We start from the raw sequence: 22,224 nt of genomic DNA, 5'->3' as shown, positions 1-22,224 counted from the left end.
AGGCAGGTAAGATACACAAGGTAACTTAAAGCGAGAAAAAGGGAAGAGCAAAAACAGGACACTGGAGAACACACAGGCCTAAGACTATGAAAAGGAGTTAATGAAAGAGGCACAAACAAACAAACAAAAAACCCCAAACCAAATCACCACCCCAGAAGCAGGTGAAGAAGAAGGATGACTAAATATCATAGAAATTGAGCGAGGAATTCTGAGTATAAGGAGAGCAGTCATGAAGAAAAGACAGTAAGAAAAGATGAGTAAAGGTGCCTACTGGAATCTTTATAGTATGTTTTTAATAGTATGAATTAAAGTACAAGGGATCAAGGAGTGCGTGGATGAAGAGAAAAATCTGGCAAAGAGAGGGAAAGAGAGAAACTACACACATATATGTATGTGTGTGTATATATATATATATATCAATTATACATGTATATATACACACATCAAATTCATTTTACTCTCTGGACTTGAGTAATACATTAAAGATTTAAGAACTGAGACTAGGAGAAGACAAATGGCCTTCTCACCTGCCAACTGAGAACAAACACATCCAGTGACAGGACTATGCGATCAGGTAATTCACGGTCTCGTCTTTGTTCGTGTTACCGTTTAGTATTCAGCAACTGTACAAATCTAAAACTCTTTTTATGAAGAATAATCAGGATGCAACTTAAAATTGTATACTAATCACAGAGTCCCAGTTATTAAGCCAGAGATTTCTCAATTACCCAAACTCTAAGATGCCCCTCTTTATTCACATCATATTAATTTTGGCTTCTAGACTCAACTTCAAAGTAATAGGCCATTTCTGCTGCAAACAGTGATGAAAAGCTACCTAATGAAAGATATCTCGATCTTGAATTCACAGCAGATAACAAAATTAACTGATATTGGTGCAAAATAAATAATTCTTACCTAGCATACGAATGTACAACGCAGTCTGATCAGAGCTGTCATAGGAGATAGCTCCACGCCTCTAGAAAAAAAAAAAAAAACACACATTTTAATGCATGATAATTTAAAATGTGATATAAAATTCAATTCAACAAACATGTATTTATTATTTTTTGTGACGCACTGTGCAAGAGAAGTTGGGATATACAAAATGAAATTAAATACAGCATTTGCTCTTGAAATCTCTAGTTGTGAGGAAGACAAATAATTATAATACAATATGATTAAGCATTGTTGGAGAAGTGGATACAGAGTGAGGAACACAGTAGGTGGAAATTTAATGTCAGAGTACATCATACAAGCCCACTTGAAGAGAGAGCCTCTGCAGAGGTAGTCGGAATTGATGGAGAGACACAGTTCAACTACTTCACTATTCCCTTCACTTAAACATGAATGAATAAGCAAACAAGAATCATCAGACATTTGAAGAAACTCTTTAGCTAGAAATAAATGGAACAAAATGAAAAACCAAATGGCCCAGAAGCTACAAGAAATAAGAGAATTTAAAAAATGTAATTAGTGTACTCAGAGAAATCTGAGTAAAACAAAAAATGGGGTGCACTGAAAGAGAACAGATTTAAAAATATATTTTGAGCTTAAAAATAAACAGGTATAAAAAGTATCTTGCAACATTACTCATAATGGCCCCCAACTGGAAACAATCCAAATGTCTACCAACTAATGCGGTATAGCCGTACAATATTATTCAGTATTCAATATCTAGTGTTGTTATCCAGACATAAAAAGGACTGAAGTACTGATACATGTTACAACATGGTTGAATCCTGAGAACAGTATATGGAGTGAAAGGAGCCAGTCACAAAGGACCACAAAGCATATGTTTCCAATTATATGAAATATCCAAACAGGCAAATCCACAGAGTCAGAAAGCAGACTGGTGGTTGCCTAGAGTTGGGAGAGTTGGTGTGAACTGGAGAGTGAATGCTAATGGGCTTTCTACCTGCAGGGTTTCTACCTGCAATGATGAAAGTGTTCTCAAATTAACTGTGGTGATGACTGCACAACTCTGTGACTATACCAAAAAGCACTGAAATTAAAAAAAAAAAACACCCACTTTAAATGGGTGAATCGTATGGTACATGAACTATACCTCAATAAAGCCATTTATAAAAAATAACGAGTATTGCAAATATTTTAAATATAATTACCGAAAAAAACCAAAAGCAAGAAACCAAAAAACACCTCTGTAAGACCTGAAACACCCTCAGCAAGTTCTGCCAACTCCACCTTCACACCCATCTCCCTTCCTCGAGCTCCACTTCTTCATTCTGTCTCAGGCAATAGCATCTCTCACCTGGCCTCCTGCAATGTTCTGCCCTGCAGACTGGTTTTCCTGCTGCATCTCTTGGCCCCCAGTCCATTCACGCAGAAGCAAGAGTGAACATTCCAGCTACTGCTCAGAAGTCCTCCAATGGCCCCCACTAGACTTGGAATAAACTCCAAACACCTAACTCTCCATGATCTGCCTACCCCTCAGTCCTCTTGTCCTACCCGCCCTCTTTCTACCACTAGGAGCCAGCCACCCTGGCCGCCTTGCCCTCCCTCAACCACGCCACACGCACAGCCTTGATACCTGCTGTTCTGTCCAGGATCACTGCATCATCGTTCCCTTCTTACCTCTCAGGTTCCAGACAAAATGTCATCTCTTCAGAGAGGCAGTCCCAGACTACCAAACCTGAAGTCACCAGAGAGTCACCCTCCCCAGAGTCCCTACGTTCATGCTCTGTACAGCACACCTAGCTGACCTACTCTTGTTAGCTTGTTCTAAAACAAAAGCTCCACAAGAGCAAGAACCATGTCTGACTTATTCACCACTGTGTCCTTGTCCCCAGATATAGAATAAATCCCAACATTTAGAATAGTGCCCAGCACATTCTAATGTAATCAATAATATTAGCTGAATAAACAGGCAAGCAAATTCTTAAAAAACAGTAATAAATAGAACTAGTGTCATGAGCTATTATAAAGTAGTGACACTATAGAGAATCTAGAATCAAATCCAAGAATACACAGAAATTTTGTATATGCTAAATAAAGGATCTAAAATCTGTGGAGAGGAAATTCCCTGGCGGCCCAGTGGTTAGGACTCAGCACTTTCACTGCCAAGGGCTGGGGTTCAATTCCTGGTCAGGGAACTAAGGTCCAACAAGCTGTGTGTACACGGCCAAAAAAAAAAAAAAAAAAATCAAGTTAATTATTTGATTTAAAATGCTAGATTAAGTGGCTGTTATCTGGAAAAACATAAGGCTGTATTATTACCTTCCTACTCCAAAATAAATTACACATGGAACAGAAATTTTAATGTAAAACAACAGCATGAAAATATTAGAAGAAAACGTAACTGTATTAAAAAAAATCTCAAATAACAACAAGGACCTACTGCATAGCACAGGGAACTATATTCAATATCTTATAATAACCTATAATGGAAAAGGATCTGAAAAAGAATATATATATATATATGTATAACTGAATCACTCTGCTGTACACCTGAAACTAACACAACATTGTAAATCAACTATACTTCAATAAAGTTTTTTAAATTTAAATAACGACTCAAAAAGAAATCTTAACTAGGAAAGGCCTTTCTAACTGTTCTATAAAATCCAGAAATCATGAAAAACAAATCAATTTGGCCACATAAAAGTTAAATTATGTATGGCAAAATATACCATAAACATAGGCAAAAGACAAACTCCAAATGAAGAAAAATGAGTTCAACAGATACGACAAAGGGCTAATTTTTCCCTGCTACACCTAAAAATGAAGGGAGAAAAAAGAAGTGTCTTACAAATCAATTACAAAATGAATAATAGTGTAGAAAACCAGGTAGGACATAAACACACTACTCACAGAAAGAGAAATAATAAACTAATAAACACAAGAAAAAATGCCTGACTTCATTAACAAAATACATATTAAAGAAATGAGATGGTATTTTTACATACTAATGATCTTCTTTCCTCACAAACCCCTGGCATGAAATTTACAACTCTTCAACATATACCTAGAAATCTCAAGGAAAAATAATGTTTTTTTTACTGTTATTATAAAGAAAAGCTACTGTATTTAAAGCCCTCATTTGGATTTAGTATGCAAAATAGCTCCTCAAATCATTGTTATTATCTCCTCCATGCTTACCATTTAAGAGAAAAACATCAATTAAACTGCTATGACTTAATGTATCCTTAAACAAACAAACAAAAAACCCCACCAGTTCAGGAATTATAAAAGGAACACAAGTCACAAGCAAAAATAAAATTCTAATTTTCAACACTGGCTGCCTCCAGGGAAGCTGAAGGACAGATACAAGGGTAGGAAGAGGACTTTTCAACGAATATCTTTTGAATTTTGTAGCACGTGTAGTTATTATATATTCACAAAATACATCGAACTAAAATTTAAAGCTACAGTAAGAATGTACTACAAAGAAATCTACAAAGAAATGGATGATCTCAAAACCCAAGGGACTAAATCATACAGAACACACTCCTGGCAGCATCATGCTTAATAAAGTTAGTGTCTTCCACCAACAGAAGACCCTGAGCCTCCTGCAGTGTTTCATGGTAAACGACTTATTCTGGAGCAAACAGCCACTGTAATCACTTGGTATTAAAAGGCACGACTCACACCTGCTGTTCCCATCTCTACCCCAAGATATTTATCTTATTAGATTTCAAGACTCCCCTTAATACCACCATATTAGAGGAAAACCTAGTAGTCTGGAGAGCACATATGTGGAGATAAATACTTCTATCGGCCAAATCATATTCATGAAACCACAGATATAATTATGTAATAGTTTGTCATGGTCAGGACCTATCAACCCACTATTATCCAATCAAATTGGGTAAATAGCTTGTTAAAACACATTTTAACCTGTTATCTCTAACAGTTCTCTTCAGGAGAAGGGTTGCCTTTTTTTTTTTTTTTTTTTTTTTTTTTATGAGGGGAAGGGTATTTACTAAAAGAGCCACTAATTAGAAAGGTAAAGTCTCATTTATCACTTTAAGGATTGAGAAAGACTAACATCAGCTGTTAAAATAGTATAAGTAAGAAGCTGGGTAATGAACATAATCTAGATTATAACTATGACACTAAATTTATTTTAAGGTAATCACTTTAGACTTAGTTATAGAGGCACTAACTTAGGGTCTGTATTAGTTAACCATTACAAAAACTTGGCAGAAAGGGTAGAATTTAATTTTAATATATTTTAACAAATTACTTCGGGATGTGCAAAATATTCAAGTTATTTTATTCATTACTAATTTAAGGAAGCCTGGTCCACAAATACTTAGCTTAAATGCTATCCTAACCTGCAAGACACAACTCTCATGAAACAAATCCAAATGAGATAACAGAAAAAATTTTTAAGAATGGACTTAAAAAAAAGGTGGCTCCAACAATGAATACATTCTGAGTGATAATTTACTCATGTGTTGCCTCACAGACCAAGATTTAAGTGAATATTATTAAACTGTAAACAGTCTAGGTAAAATAATCTAAAGTAACTCTTTTTGGATAAATATACTATAAATTATAACATTAAAAATTTGATTTCCATGTTAGAATGTTACTTTAAAAAATAATTATATGTGCTTTATACACCAAGACTGCAGCACAGACTTAACATATATCTTTGTAAAAAAAAAAGACTATCATTTTTAAAGCCATATACTAGTAAAATTGTTTTTAATAAAGACAGTAAAACAAATTTAATCAAATTCCCGTGTCACAGTGTCAGTCACAAAACACTCGGGGCTATCATCCACATTCCCACCTCACCTCACCAGTGAATGGAAACAACTGAGAAGCTTCTACTCGTGACTTTTCTAATTTAGCCATCCTGGGAACAGCTCGTAAAGCAAACTAGTGTAAGTCAAACCACGGGTGAGGCCCAGCTAATCAGAAACTGACAGCCGCAGCACAAACAAGTTAAACTCTAAGGTTCCAAAGGATCCGCCACCACACAGACGGGAGTTCTGAGTGCCCTGGTAAGACACTCAAGCTTGCATCGGGGTGAATCGCGGCTCTTCCGCAAAAGATCTGACAAGGTAAATGACAAAAGGCGTAAAAGTTGTTCCTGATATTGGTTAATACGTAACTTTTAAAGACAGACATGTTTTTTTTGGTTTGTTTTGGCGCAGCTTATGAGATCTTAGTTCCCCAACCAGGGATTAAAACCCGCGCCCTCGGCTGTGGAAGCGCCGAGTCCTAACCACTGGACCGCCAGGGAATTCCCAAGACAGACATGTTTTAAAACTGAGCAAAGATATCTTAAGTGCTATGGTTTTTATCTTGTTTGGGTTTTCCAGTAAAATAATCAATTGTGCAAAGGCGTGTGTATTTCCCTTAGATGGTGAAGTAATGATATATTAACTCCTTGCTGAGCTCCTACTCTGCCAGAAAATGCTCCAGGCGCTTTCATACAAAACCTCACTTACCCGCAGAAGACCTCTGTGAGGCAGGTCTTATACGCCGGGTTTTGGAGATTAGTAAACAGGTCACGGGGCTTAAACACAACAGCACTAAATACATTTTTGGGTAACGTTACAAAAACGGTAACACGCTACAAAAAATGAAGCCCAAAGTTCTGAAAGCAGTTTTCTCTGATGCAGTAAAGTGAGCTTTTTCAGACCGTATTCATCTTACGTATGCTAGGAAAGCGTTCGCACCTGAGTGCCTATCTAAGTACGAATCCATCCATTGAACACTATCCTTCCCAGTCCTCTTCCCTATGCAAACAATATATTAAAAAAAAAAAAAAAATCACACTCTTAAAACTAGCATTCTTTTTGTTTAAAAACTTAATTTAAATTTTTTGGTGGTTATAACAAAAGTAAAAAAATCTCTGAAAACATCCACAATTCAACTAATGCATTATTAACATTAACTTGACCTTCATTCAGTAACTTGGCAAGCTAATCCTTTAAAAACAATTAGTAAATTGGTGTGAGTGAAACAAAATTCATTCTTAACTTACAAAACACAAGATTTAAAAAATCTGAGTGCACTGTTTTTAAGAGATTTCTTCAATCGTATTCACTAAGAAAACAGGACTGCTTCAAGAAAACGACAATTATGCTTAAAACAATATGCTTAAATGTGAAAAACATTACATTATCAGGGATTCAAACCTCGCTTGAAGAAGAAATATAAAAGAAGCTTTTCTGTTGCTTATTAGCAAACAATGATGGCCTTATACATTTTAAGATACTATTCACACTTTTCAATTTCTTAATAAAGGAAGACAAAAGCTGCCTGGTGGATGAAAGACCATCATTTTTATACAAGTATAGAAAAATAATTTCAAATAGTATAATCTTAAGTATTTCCTACTTTGGACTCTCATTCGGATGGCAAATGGCTAGCATTCTAGCAAGCATTTCTTTCTTTTTTTTTTTTTAAATCATAGCATAATTTTAATAGGGAATAATGAAGACAACTTAATACGGAATGCTAGATTCAGTTGATGAAATACTATAGCAAGCATTTCTTAAGCCCGATAGTTGGAATCCAAATTTAAAAACAACAGATATATAATAATCTTACTCTTTTCAACATATTAAATAAAGTAAGGCATATATTTCCGCAGCAGGAAGACCTTAAGTGAGAACATGAGAGACGGTGGTATTTAGTTTTTAAAAAGTTTTTAATTGTTTAGAAATCCTCAATAATTATACTTTAAATTTATAAGCAACAGTAAATTTGCTATCTCCAGAAGAGAATGTTTAAAATACGTACACCAAATGTCTAAACTGTTTAGTTCCATAATCTTAAAAGTTGAACTTCTTTAAGTGTAAAAACTTCTTTAAAGGAATGATCCTGAGGAAAGCTACCTCGATACCAAGGAATGATACCATAAAAAGCCCTTCAGGAGGAATAGGTGGGAGAAGAATAAAAATCACAGGCAGTAATCTCAAGCTTCTCAGCTGACAGGTAAAACGTGTAGCTCTTTTAATCAGAGAAATAACACTGAAGCAAAAGGAGAAGAAATTTGACTAGCAAGTTCACTCCTACCCATATATGAACTAATGATTAATGTCATAATCCTAAAAATAAAGATGGCCTACCTTAGAGGCGATCCACTTGATAAGAACCAAGGCCAGACACCAGATCAATGTAATTCCCATTGGATCAATGAAAAGCCCCCTGCATAGCCTCCCTCCTCTCCCAGAGGGCAATGAGCAAGGAAGATTTGTTAGGATCTGACAATAACCAGCTGTCCCGAGGCAGAAGAGAGGGGACACTGCCTGCCTTGAACCTCACGCAGCTGCCTTCAAACAAGGGTCACCTGACTCTCTGAGAAAATGCTGCCAGCCGGCCTTCCTACCAGCGCGTGGTTAATGCCACAGCCCAGGGCTGGGGAAGGAGAGTCAGTAAAGCTGGAAGAGGGGAGGAAACACCTTCGTGAGCGCTGACCTAACAGTCTCACAAAATGTAGGCAAACGAGGTCTCCAGCTGGCCCCAAGCACATCCCCGACCTTAACACCAGGAATGCTTTCAAATAACTTCCAAAAGATGTTTGGCAGTACTAAAAATTTCCTCATTTCCTCCACGTAGACCGGTGTCACAGGTATAATGTCCTGGCATTTAAAAATATTAATGCATTTTACTCTATTTTTTCAACTTTAAATACTGAATTGGTCAACTCTATTTCCTTTAGAGCTAGGATTACTTTATGAATGCTAGGGGCTTTCATAGATAATGTTGTGCTATTTAACATTATAATTCACTCATTATGGATTTATTGACAAAGGCCAGTCTATCTGCATTTTTCAAGCAAGTACACTATTTCTAAGCCCGACTTGCAGTCTAGCTTACATGATAATATTTGTGTTACACGTCTCATTCTTCTCTCAGCTGTGAGTGAGCTCGGTGAAAGCAAAGTGGGTCTCTATTCATCTTCATGATCTCTCACAGCAGCCAGCGGAGAAAAAGCCTTTCATGAAACTTTCATGCGAGTATTCATTAAGCTGCAACTAGGTACCAGGCCCTTTGCTGGACGCCAGGGGTATGATCTTTGAGTGAAAACGGAAAGGGCTCCTGCCCTCCCGAAACTTACAGTTTAGTCAGTCTACGTTAATCGAAGTCTGCAAATAAATACAAAACTGCAACGGAAACAAGTACGACGGAGCTGCGACGGGAACCGCCAACAAAGCCCCGGGTCTGACCAGGTTAGGAGGTCAGGGGCTTCTTCCCAGAGGCCCTGAAATGTCCCTGAGCTGAACTGCAAGGGCAAGAACACGAAGAGGATGGGAAGAATGATCCTCACAGACATGACAACGCACAACAAAGACAAGCAGAAGATTCGGGAAGAAGAGCAGAGGAGGCTGCAGTGCAGGCTGTGGGACCTCACAGTGGAGGCCCCGAGAAGGGGCTTCGTCTGCATCCTAAAAGCCAATCCCACCCTGCTGGAGACTTCAGCAGGTTTTGGTCAAGGGCAGCTCATTGGGGTAGGGGCTGGGGGGCGGTCAGGAGGCCACAGAGGAGGCCCAGGAGAGGCGCTCACGGACTGTGCTGGGGGGAAACGTGGACGGGCTGGGAAACACTCCGGATGCGACAGGACTACGTCATGGGCTGCAGTTCATGGTGAGACAAAGGCATCTGCCTAGTGGCGGTACCCACATGACGGTTCTAAAATATTTGAAAACAGCCCAAATAGTTCAAATACCAATGCTGTTTTCATTATCCAATCCTCAGTAGGAAGAGTTTATTTTTTTTAAAAAAGTTAATTCTCCACCTGTCAAAATGAGGCATAAACTCAAATTACAGATGCACATCACAATTTTTCTGAATTGAAGCTATACATAACATATGGCCATACATTTCCCACTACACCTTATACATTATACACACACACACACACACACACACACACACGCACACTTCTTTCTACTGAACTAACAAGCTGTAATGCTAATCCTTGCACAAATGGAGATAACTTTTTTAGTCTGTCATGAAACTAGGTGTGGCATGAGATTGTCAGGGTCTTGGATTACTCTCTGGGCAGTAAGGTTCCAGCCGGCAAACTCAAAGGATGCCCAGGAACAGGTCAGAGCAGCCAAATGTAATCAGCTCCACCCTCAGGAGAACCGCTGGCGGTCATCATTCGTTATCTGCCGCACTAGCCTGGGCTGCACTCTCCAAATTAGCCTACCACCTCGATGCCCAGCCCAGAAATACTTCCTATCCTCACAGCTCCCAGCCAGTCAGCTGCTCGAAAAGTTGAGTTCTATGAAGCAAACAAGATCCTATTATTTTTGGTACGTTTTGATAAATGCCCTTTTGGTTAACGGTGGTGAGGTCAAGAATCTCAACTTGCTTTTCGTCTAAAAGTGGAGGACTGGGACTTCCCTGGTGGTCCAGTGGTTAAGACTTCGTGCTTCCATGGCAGAAGGCGCGGGTTCGACCCCTGGTCGGGGAACTAGATCCCACATGCGGCAGGGCGGAGCCAAAAAGAAGTAAATAAATACAAGTGAAGGATTGAACAAGGGAAGAGGGAAAGAATCAGAACTGAGACACACAGGGAAAAAAGAAAGGCAGTCCTAAAAATTCTCTCATTTAAATGAACTTCTGTCGAGATTATCCCACCATCTCAAAACTCCACTGGGAGTCAAGAGACTGGGTTTATTTCCCAGCTGTACTGCCAAGAGCTGAGTGAACCTGGGTGAATCACCACCTGTAAAGGCCTTGCTTTCCTCCCTTCACAGGAGTTAAATTACATCTGTAAAAGAATACCTCACTCATAGCAGGCTCTCAATAACATTTAGCCAAGTCCAAATTAAATAATTAAGACCTAACAACGATCATGACCTAACCACTCCAGCTCCACCCCAACTCTGGGCTTAACTGAAATCACATGGCTCATGAGGGCAACGTGTGCTGTGCTTGCCCAGAGCCCTGGGAACCTCTCCTGAGGCCTGGTACGGCTAAGGTCATTTTTCACACCAGTGAATATAGGCTGGCTCCCTAAAATGGTTCCCCAGCATCCTCCTTCTTAAATACCTACTGTATGTCTGACACTAAAATACAGAGATAATCAAGACACAGTCCTTCCAGATCAGAAATTTCCTATTTGAATAGAAACAGCTACTAAGTTTATGCCTAAAATCATAGCTCCTTCATTGCTGATGACAGATTTACATCACTCAAATCTCACAAAAAACTCAGGCAATACAAGTTTTTCTTAAAACAGTACACTCATCTTTCTTAATGGCACGGACCTAATGGCTTTAAAACTTTTTCCTATTCTGAGATATGAAGTATTTATCACTAATTTATCTTGATAAAGTATAAGACTTCTCTTAATAAAAAATTTTCAATAAGACGAAATAGAAACAAAAGCTGTCATCAAATTGTATTAACACTCCTTTACAATATTATGTCTATTTCTTAGAAAATTATCTTAAAATTAATCTTTCTAAATATAAAATAATTTATTATCCCATAAAGAAATAGTTGCCTCTTTTACAATAATAACAAATGTATTCTTTTACGTTAACTTTTCTCACCTGTCTCAAAGCCTTAGTGAAACATGACAGAGCAACAAAAAAAAATCACTTGACTATACTAGAAAAATTAATGCATAGGAGACAGCTAAGCTTTATGAAAACAGAATTTAAAACTATAAGAAAAAGGTATAAAACTCTTTACCTTGCTGGGGCTTATAAAAGTAATATCTGAACAGTCAGGGTATTAAAAGCAAATCTCACTATTTTAGGAGTATGATCAATAGAAGGAAAAGGTACAGCTTTGATCACTGTGTCTTAAGAGAAGTAATCCAAGTACAAATTTTATCCCTGGGGCTCTCTGCCACTCACAGGACACCTGTCAATCTTGGCAATAGCCTTTAGCTATCCATATAGAGACTCAGCATGTCCTTCTCTTGACCAAATTAGGCTAACCTCAACTGCATTGACATCAGTGTCTATAATTTTGGAATCCTGTTGACAAGAAGAGCCTATCCCAGAGTTCTTTATACAAATGTAATGTCTGTTGGAAATTATAACCAAATTTATAATAGAAAAATGTGAATACTATAGTCTAAACCTTCCAACTGTGCTTTTATCATTTTGAATTCCAACCAATTTTAATACCAAATAGTAAATCTGGGCGGGTTTTTTATTTCTATTACTAAAAACCACATATCGGAACTTATTATTTTTCAAATGTTATGAATTTCAAGAGATATGAAACTGACCAAAAAAATTAATCCTTGATAAGTAACAAAAATTATTTTAAAACTATGGTAACATGGGAGTTTTACCACGTAATTAAGACCTTTGTGTCATACTGATTTAGAGTTCTGAATTAAGTTTTCTGTTGGACAGTAATTAACGGCAATGAACATGTGATTAGTCTTGGTATGAAGTATTCAATAATAAAAACACCCTGACCTTTTACAAACATTCAAGTCTTCTGGTCCAGAAAACTACATTTTATGATATTAAAAGAACTCAGAGATTTGCTTATTGAATGACTGTTCACAGTATCTCACACCAGTCAGAATGGCCATCATCAAAAAATCTAGAACAATAAATGCTGGAGACGGTATGGAGAAAAGGGAACACTCTTGCACTGCTGGTGGGAATGTGAATTGGTACAGTCACTATGGAGAACAGTATGGAGGTTCCTTAAAAAACTACAAACAGAACTACCATATGACCCAGCAATCCCACTACTGGGCATATACCCTGAGAAAACCGTAATTCAGAAAGAGTCATGTACCAAAATGTTCATTGCAGCTCTATTTACAATAGCCCGGAGATGGAAACAACCTAAGTGTCCATCATTGGATGAATGGATAAAAAAGATGTGGCACATATATACAATGGAATATTACTCAGCCATAAAAAGAAATGAAATTGAGCTATTTTTAATGAGGTGGATAGACCTAGAGTCTGTCATACAGAGTGAAGTAAGTCAGAAAGAGAAAAACAAATACCGTATGCTAACACATATATATAGAATTTAAGAAAAAGAAAATGTCATGAAGAACCTAGGGGTGAGACAGGAATAAAGACACAGACCTACTAGAGAATGGACTTGAGGATATGGGGAGGGAGAAGGGTAAGCTGTGACAAAGTGAGAGAGTGGCATGGACATATATACACTACCAAATGTAAAATAGATAGCTAGTGGGAAGCAGCCGCATAGCACAGGGAGATCAGCTCGGTGCTTTGTGACCACCTAGAGGGGTGGGATAGGGAGGGTGGGAGGGAGGGAGACGCAAGAGGGAAGAGATATGGGAACATATGTATATGTATAGCTGATTCACTTTGTTATACAGCAGAAACTAACACACCATTGTAAAGCAATTATACTCCAATAAAGATGTAAAAAAAAAAAAAAATTATGGGAATTTGCTCCTCGCCATGTCTTTTCACAAGACTTTCAGGATCAAGTGATTCCCAGCCAAGAAACGAAAGCAGAATCGTACCATTCCCCAATGGATTCGAATGAAAACTGGTAATAAGATCAGGTACAACTCCAAGAGAAGACATTGGAGAAGAACCAAGCTGGGTCTATAAGGAGCCTTGCGTATGAAGTGGCACACATATTTATGCTGTGTCAAGGTCACTTCCATCTTACCACATCACTCTGAGAACATCACTACTATCTGAACAGCTGGATGTGTTTTATTGGGAAAATGATTTTTCTCTTTGTGCTTCTGCACTAGTGCTTTGGCTCAGTACTAAATATGTGAGACCTTTTGTCGGAAAAAAAAAATTATGGAAAAGTAGAAATGGTCACAATTTCCAGAAGGAAAAAAAAAAAAAAAATCAGTGGTGTAGATTTGACAACTGTAGAGTTTGGACTTAGGCTGCTAGTATATAAGACCAGGAAAATGTCACAGACGCTGGACACTTTAATTTCAGCAAGGCTGCACACATAGTCTCTGGAGGCATCCTTGAGAACAAAAGAGAGCAATGTTAGGCTGACTCCTAGCTGACTGAACAAACATAACCAGAGTTCAAGTACCGGATGTCAAGCTGGTGGAAGAATTCTAGAGGTCGCTGACAGAACTCTACCTTTGACTTTGTCTTGTTCCACAGTTTATTTATTGGGATGCAGATCGGACTAATGCATATCGTATCTGCATATAAAACACAAAGTATAAACCACCGTGCTTAATTACAAAATAAAGAGAGAATGAAGTATGAATTTTAAAATAAAATAAACTGCATGCATATGGAACAATGGAAATGGAGTTTACAAGTTTCCTTAAAAAAAAAAAAGGCCAGAATGTTTAAACTCTAAATTAATAAGAGACAGTAAGTAAAGGCAATCTTAGGAAGCACTGAGAGTCAGGTAAGTATCCAAATCCAGGCTCCTCCACTGTTCTCAGTACAGGCCACATGGATAAGACTGAATTCAGTTCTCAGTATTACACTGGAAGATGCATACATACATAACATCTTTAAATGCAGATAAGGATAATATATAAACTGCTATAAGATAAAATAAGCCAAGGAGTTCAGCTTTATTCTGTGAAATTATGAAAGGTGGAAGTAGACCAATGGGCACAAGTTTGTGGAAAACAGAATTTGATTCAATATTACTTTCTAAGAACTTTCTACAGTTAGAACCATGGAAGTTGAAAGCTGCCGCCTCAAACTAGCCTCTGTCAAGGCGGTTGTGGAGCAGGCTAGAAAAAATGACCTTCAAGGTCTCTGCCAGTTCTAAGATCCCACAATACTATACCCGACTCGATTTCATAATCAAAGAAGCCTTTCTAAGAAAGCTGCCACCACACCCCACAGACCCAGCCACACTGATTTCCTCAGAGTTACTAACATCTAAGTGGTTACTGGTATTTATCTCAAAAGGTAATTTTTAAATGAGAACTATTTGTAGGTAAGGAAAAAAACTTCACACTAAAAATACTACTACGAACTGACCACTACTTGTGGGTAAATATATATCAACATATTTATAACATAAATACTAAAGAAGAAAAATACTAATCTCTCAGAGATTGGTCAAATTTAAAAAGGAAACGCCAACTGTCAACAATTGTTTCCCTTTCCAAACCAATGAGAGTAGAAGCCCAAAAAATTTCTGAAGTATACTTGAGGCACACCGAATAGTACTGTTTCATCTCCACATATAGTACTGCAAGGGAAAGGAGGAGACGCACAAAGAGATTTTGAGATCTCCACTGTGCTGGGCATGAAGGATATAACACAAATGGACACAGTCCTTGCCTTCACACAGCTCAGATTTTTGTGGGGACTACAAACAATCATAACAAATAACCACGATTACAAGCAAATGTAAGATGCTCTGAGTGCCAAGTATGACACTTAACCCAGGATTCAGTCGTAGCTAGGAAGACCACTGGGGAAAAGTGACACATAATCTGACTCTTAAATGATTTCATAAGAGTTTGTCACACAAGAGGTGGGGGAAAGAATTCCAAGCACAGAAAAAGCAGTATTTGCAAAAACCCGAGGTAAGCAAAATCACGGCTTGTTTATAAAAATATAAACAAGGTTCAATAAATGATAGGACAACTAGTAGTGGACTAGAACTCCCATCATGAACAACTAGAGAACTAGGCTATCTATGAGAAACACTGCTTTCAGATGTTAGACAAGTAGGATAGGACTTTGATCCCTGAGAGAAGGGGGAAGAAAACAAATAAGGTGAGACCTGTAATTGCCTAGGTTTCTTGAAAGCAGTTACCAAACCCCAAGGCAGAGCAGAGTAACCCTGCAGAGCAAGAAGTCTCACAAAGTTGAGGACTCAGAGACTGGAGTTCAGGGAGGGTACAATACTTGGATTTTGCAGGGCTGAGTACCAGACAGGAAGAGCCGTGAAGATAACGGGCTCCAGAAGCCTGAAAATGGGTCTCCTTGAGTCTCTGGCTAAATACTAAGCTAGCCATGTGTAGAATGAGATACCATGAGGCTGGGAAAAGAACTACAGGGGAGCTGGGAAACATCTGGTCCCCACCAACCACAGTGAAGAGCTCTCACACAATACCTGGGACATTCCATAGCGACCCAAGAAATGCCAGAGCACAGGAGAAGGGCAAATGTAGCCCATCAATGCAGAACGTTCTACTGGCCAGCATTGTTCTGGACCCCCACTAATGATGCCTAAAATATGCCTAAAAGGATCAGGCTGATCCACAAGTAACTAAATTGCTTATCAGATCAAAACTCAACACTCTTTTAAAGATGACAAGTGAAAAATAACGAATTAGGAGAATAAACAAGAAAATGTGACCCCAAACGGGGTGATGGTGGGGAGTCAATAAAAACCCAGAAATGAACAAGATGATGGAGTTGGTAAATTAAGGACTTTTACAATGCTACTGTAAATATATCCGAAGATTTTAAAGAAAACATGCACACTGAAAAAAGAAACTGAAACTTAAAAAAAAAAGGATCACTTATAGCTAAAAAACATAATGTCTAAACTAAAAATTTGCAGTTGGGCTTAACGGCAGACTATAGAAGAGATCAACAGAAATTACCTAAACATTTTCCAAATTTGATGACAACTATTAATCCAGATATCAAAGAAGCTCAGTGAACCCCAAATAGGAGAAACACAAAGAAAGCCACACCAAGATACATCACAATAAAATTACTAAAAAAACCAACTGATACCAAAACCAAAGACATTACAAAAGGGAATCATAAACCCAATCACTCATAAACATAGACACAAAGATGTATAAGAAAATATTAATAAATCAAATCCAACAATATATAAAAAGGAAATGCATTATGACTAAGTGGAGATTATCCCAAGAATCCAAAATTGGTTTTCTGTTCCAAAAAAGCAATAAATGTAATTCAACATATTAGAATTAAAAAAAAAATCATATAATCATTTCAACTGATAAAGAAAAGGCACTGAACAAAATTCAACTCATTTATGCTAAACACTCTTACTAAACTAGGAATAAAAGGAAACTCCCTCATCTGATAAAGGACATCTACTAAAAAACCTACAGCCATCATCATACTTAAAAATTAAATGCTTTTGCCCTAAGATCACAAAAAAAACCAAGGATGTCTGCTTTACATCTTTAATATGGTATTTAAAGTCAGAGCCACTGCATTAAGGCAAGAAAAAGAAACATACAGCATACAAATTGGAAAGAAAGTAGAAAAACTTTTATTTGCAGACAATTATCATCTATATAGAAAATCATAAAAACCCTACAAAAGAATTTCTGGAACTAATAAAAAGTTAGCAATGTCACAGGACACAAATTTGATATATAAAAATCAACTGCATTTCTCTATACTCATAAAAAATGATTGAAAAATGAAATTAAAAAAATACTACTTCCAATAGCATCCACAAACATCAATACTTAAAGACAAATTTAATAGAATATGAGCAAGATCTGTACAATGAAAATTATAAAACATTTTTAGGAGAAATTAAAGACCTAAATAAATGGAGAAATATATCATGTTGTTACAAGACTGAATTGTGTTTTCCCCAAAAGATTTGTCAAGGTCATAATGCCCAGTACCTATGAATGTGACTTTACTTGGTTCCTTGCAGATGTAATCAAGTTTAAGATAACAGTATACTGGGTTAGAGTGGGCTTGAAATCCAGTATAACTCATGTCCTTATAAAAAGAGAGAAATCTGGATACAGACACACTACCACACAAAGGCAGAGACTGGAGTAATGCATCTACAAGCCAAGGAATAACAAGGATGGCCGGCAACCCCAAGAAGCTAGAAGAGACAAGGAAGGATTCCTCCCCAAGAGCCTTCAGAGAGAACATGGCCCTGCTGACACCTTAACTTCTGACTTCTAACTTCTAGAACCATGAAAAGAAATTTCTGTACTATAAGCCATCCAGTTTGTAATACTTTGTTTTGGCAGCCCTAAGAAACTAATACACATGTTTACGGATTGGAAGGCTCAATATTGTTTCCAATTTTTCTCAAGTTAATCTATAAATCCAACACAATCCCAATTAAAATTCCAGCATTTTTTTTTTTTAAGAAACTGACAAGCGAATTCTAAGATCTATATGGAAACACTAAAGATCTAGAATAGCCAAAAATGTTTTGGAAAGGAAGGAGAAGACTGGAGGACTTGTACTACCTGATTTCAAGACTTAATTTAAAGCTACAGACAATGTGGTTTTTACATAAAGGCAGACGCAGAGCATCAGAGCTCAACAGAGAGTTCAAAAACAGACCCACACTTATGTGGTCAATCGATATTTGACAAAGGTGCCCAAGTAATTCAAGGGAAAATGTAATCTTTTCAACAAATGGCACTGGAAAAACTATATAAACTTATGAAAAAAAAATCTCAACGTGCAATCTCATGCTATACAAAAAATTAACACAGATCATTATATCTAAACATAAAGGCTAAAACAATAAAATTTCTAAGAAAAAGTACGAGAATATATTCATGATTTGGGGTTAAGTAAAGATTTCTAGATACAAAAACACTAGTCATAAAAAATGTTAATTATGCTTAATTATAATTAAAAACTTCTCTTCAAAGACAGTGTTAAGATATGAAAATGCAAACCACAGACTCAGATATTTGCAATATAAATATCTGACCAAGGATTTGATCCAGAATATATTATACATATATTAATGACAACTCATATCTTAATCACAACTAATTCAATTTAAAATATAGGCTAAAAACTTGAACAGTCACAAAAGAAGATATACGAAGATATATGCATAGCTAATACACCCACGAAAAGATGCTCAACATGTTTAATCACTGGAGAAATGAAAATTAAATGAAAATTAAATTTAATGAAAATTAAAACCACAAGATACCACTACACACCCAACAAGAACAGCTAAAATTAAAAAGACTGGCAATATCTAGTGTTGGGCTGTGGAGCAATTAGAACTCTGCAAATGAAACATATGTCCCCAAAATGACCTGAACATGAATTTCATAGCTTCATTCATACAGGCATCCCTCAGAGATATTAAATGTTCAGTTCCAGACCACTGCAATAAAGCAAATGTCACAAAAAAGCAAGTCCCATGAATTTTTTGGTTTCCCAGTGCATATAAAAGTTATGTTTACACTATACTGTGGTCTATTCAGTGTGTAATAGCATTATGTCCAAAAAACCAATGTACATACTTTAATTTAAAAATACTTTATTGCTAAACAAAAAATGGTAACCATCATTTGACAATGCAGGGTTGCCACAAATCTTCAGTTTGTAAAAAATACAATACCTGCAAAGTGCAATAAAATGAGGTGTGCCTCTAGTCAAAGCTGGTAACAACACATGCATCCAACAACTAATTAACGGATAAATAAACTGTGGTATATCCATACAATGGAATACTGCTCAGCAATAAAATGAAACTACCGATATGTGCAATGACATGGATAAACCTCAAAAAACACTGTGCTAGGGCTTCCCTGGTGGCGCAGTGGTTGAGAGTCCGCCTGCCGATGCAGGGGACACGGGTTCGTGCCCCGGTCTGGAAAGATCCCACATGCCACGGAGCGGCTCCACCCGTGAGCCATGGCCGCTGAGCCTGTGCATCCGGAGCCTGTGCTCCGCAACGGGAGAGGCCACAACAGTGAGAGGCCTGCGTACCGCAAAAAACAAACAAACAAACAAAAAAAACAACACCGTGCTAAGTGAAAAAAAAATCAGGAAAAAAAGACTACATTTTGTATGATTCCATTTATATGAAGTTCGAGAACAAGCAAAACGAATCAGTAGTGGTGGTCTGGGGTAGGACCCCAAGGGAGCTTCTGGGGGTGATGGAAGAGCACAGTATCTTGATTGGGATAGTAGCTGCACAGGTGTACCCATTTGTTAAAACTCATCACATTGTATAAATTATACCTCCATAAAGTTTAATTTCAAAAAGAGGAGCAAAATCTATTCCCTCCCACCCACAAAGGAAGTTTAGTACAGGTTACAGTGTAAAGTGAAGGTGGGAGTGGTAAGGGATTGAGACTAGAGAATAAGGACTGTCAACAATACTGCCAGTCTGAATTGTGTACAAAGGACAAAGGGAACCCATTGAAAGGTTTTATTTAGGAGAGTGATGCATAAATTATATTTTGGAAAAAATACTTTGGGTGCCAGTGGATGGAATGGATTAATACAGTGGAAGGCTTCCGTCTTCAGGAGCTCTGTAAGAAGGCTGCTGCCTTAATCCAGAATAAGACGATGGCTGAGATTAGGGGAGCGGTCACAGGAACAGAGAAAGGGGACAGGATTCAGGAGACTAATGTGCTCTGTTTCAGGAGAGGGCTCAGTGCCCCAAGGACAACTAAGTGGAGATGTCCATCCAGGAGTCTGGCTTGTGGTGAGCTGAGGAAGGGATTTGGGAGTAATCCCTCCCAAGCACTCAAGACCATGTGGCAAGATGACTCAAGGAGAGAAGATAAGACGGTTAAAACCAAAAGCTTCAGGCTTACAAACAGGAAAGGACTGGGAGGGCAAAAGACCAAAACTCGCCAATGGTAACTATTCAAACTAAACAGCACATCCCCACACGTTTATTTTCTCTCACACATAAATATAAATAACATTCCCTCTTACACCTCTGTAACATTAAAGCCAATAAGAAACAGCTTTAACTGTAATACAAAAAGCAAGTGACACGAAGGCCAACGCTCAACAAATTTCAAACTGCATCCCCTGTAGGGCTTGTTAATAGTTTCTTCCAGACCTAGGCCAGAGAAGGAACTTTTGGTTCAGCCCCTTCCTCCAATCTAGGCTCCCTTAGTTCCTTTACAAAATGAAAGCAAGATATAGCAGATAATATTAAAAATTCTGCCATCCAGTTCTGTAACAGACACTGATTTGGAAGAAGCAGCCAAGAATAAATTATAGCTAATCATCAAGACAAAACCTGTGTTCCTATTCCTATCGTTATTTACCTCGTGGCTGTAATGATTCGGTTTAAGTCTCTGAGATCACAAGAGTCATTTGATCACAGGATCATTACCAACAGCAGACTAGTTTAGAGAATGGACCCTACCACTGAAAACAACTGAAAATGCTGGAAAATACCTACTGAAATGAATCCATGAGCTGGTAATAAAATAAGGAACACTCAGGCAAAAACTAAGTAAAGGCAGGTATGCATGAAGGCGGGCAGAGTACTGAAGCTGGCTCTCACTGCAACGTCAAAGTAAAGTGGGTGAACCTGAACTCTGCGTTTTCCACAACCTCCTGAGTATATCGAACAAAAGAAGCCCAAAGCCCAGGGTCTGGACAAAGTACAGAGCACCTCCCAGTAACTATTGCTAATGGAATACAATGAGCAATAATAATAACATTCTGTGCTCATTTAAAAAAATAGCTTGAATCAAATCATGTGCAATTTGACATCCATCAGCTAGGAGAACATGATACAAATTCACGCAGGCTAGCGAAAAGACTGTCCTCTTTTGAATTTGCCACCATTTCGATGAACTTAATTGCAAAGGCAATTAAGACTGATGCTACCTTAAGGAGCTGGAACTGGAACAATGTATAAAAAGCAACTTGGTAAAAGGTTCAGAAAAAAGAACTATGTTCTCTTAAATTAACACCATTGGTTTACATTTAATAAAATGAGAACACCAAGGCTTCTGTACTTCGCATATGTAATTATAATATTTTGTTTAAAATAGAATAGGCAAAGAATTAAAAGGGCAAAAATAACTTTTAACTTACATTGAGTACATGGTACTTCTTTGTTCAAAAGAAATGCCTTTATAATCAACACTCTACAAAGAAATTTAAAACTTAATTTATATCATCTAACATCAACAAATTCTCTCATTACAAAGAAATTTTCTTCATAGACACAAAAAGCACAATAAAAGGGAGAAAAAGTAGAGGGAATTAGTAGAAGTATGAGGAAAGAAAGAAGGAAAGGAGGGAAGGAAGGAAGGAAGAAAGAAAGAAGCAAGCAAAGAAGGAAAGAAGGAAAGAAAGGAGGGAGGGAGGGAGGGAGGAAGGAAGGAAGGAGGGAAAGAAGGAAAAAAGACAGAAAGAAAGAAGATACAGTAAAAATAAAATAAAGTATAATAAAATTATTGAATTAAAAAATTCTTATTTAGGAAAAAAAAAAAAAAAAGCACAATAGAGGTTTCCAGAGGCTGGGAAAGAAGGGACTAGCAATTACTGTTCAATGGGTACACAGTTTCTGTGCGGCCAATGAGAAAGCTGGGCAAATGGACAGAAATGATGGTTTGTACATCTAAAAATGGTTAAAATAATAAATTTTACGTTAGGCGTATTTTAGTAC

The 22,224-nt window shown here is 37.5% G+C and overlaps 1 protein-coding gene and 1 pseudogene across 4 annotated transcripts in view; one reads left to right on the top strand and one right to left on the bottom strand.

Annotated features, from left to right (window-relative positions):
* Positions 1-22,224, bottom strand: part of PDE7A (phosphodiesterase 7A) — a gene marked incomplete at its 5' end in the record, with an annotated part of 113,926 nt that overhangs the window by 45,673 nt on the left and 46,029 nt on the right. For 2 of the 3 annotated variants that reach the window (XM_082674530.1, XM_082674531.1), the window contains 2 exons: positions 916-976; positions 8,052-8,216. In XM_082674530.1, coding sequence (XP_082530656.1) covers positions 916-976; positions 8,052-8,111 — 121 coding nt within the window. Of the gene's footprint in view, positions 1-915; positions 977-8,051; positions 8,217-22,224 lie in introns of those variants that run through there. The other variant, XM_082674529.1, reaches the window with a different exon arrangement.
* LOC309835487 (large ribosomal subunit protein eL39-like) lies at positions 13,356-13,586 on the top strand (annotated as a pseudogene). The gene has a single exon. The product of its transcript is annotated as a large ribosomal subunit protein eL39-like (transcript).

Source organism: Grampus griseus (assembly GCF_964374135.1).
Source record: "Grampus griseus genome assembly, chromosome: 17".
NCBI classification, from domain to species: Eukaryota; Metazoa; Chordata; class Mammalia; order Artiodactyla; family Delphinidae; genus Grampus; species Grampus griseus.
This window is presented reverse-complemented; position numbering and strand designations above follow the sequence as displayed.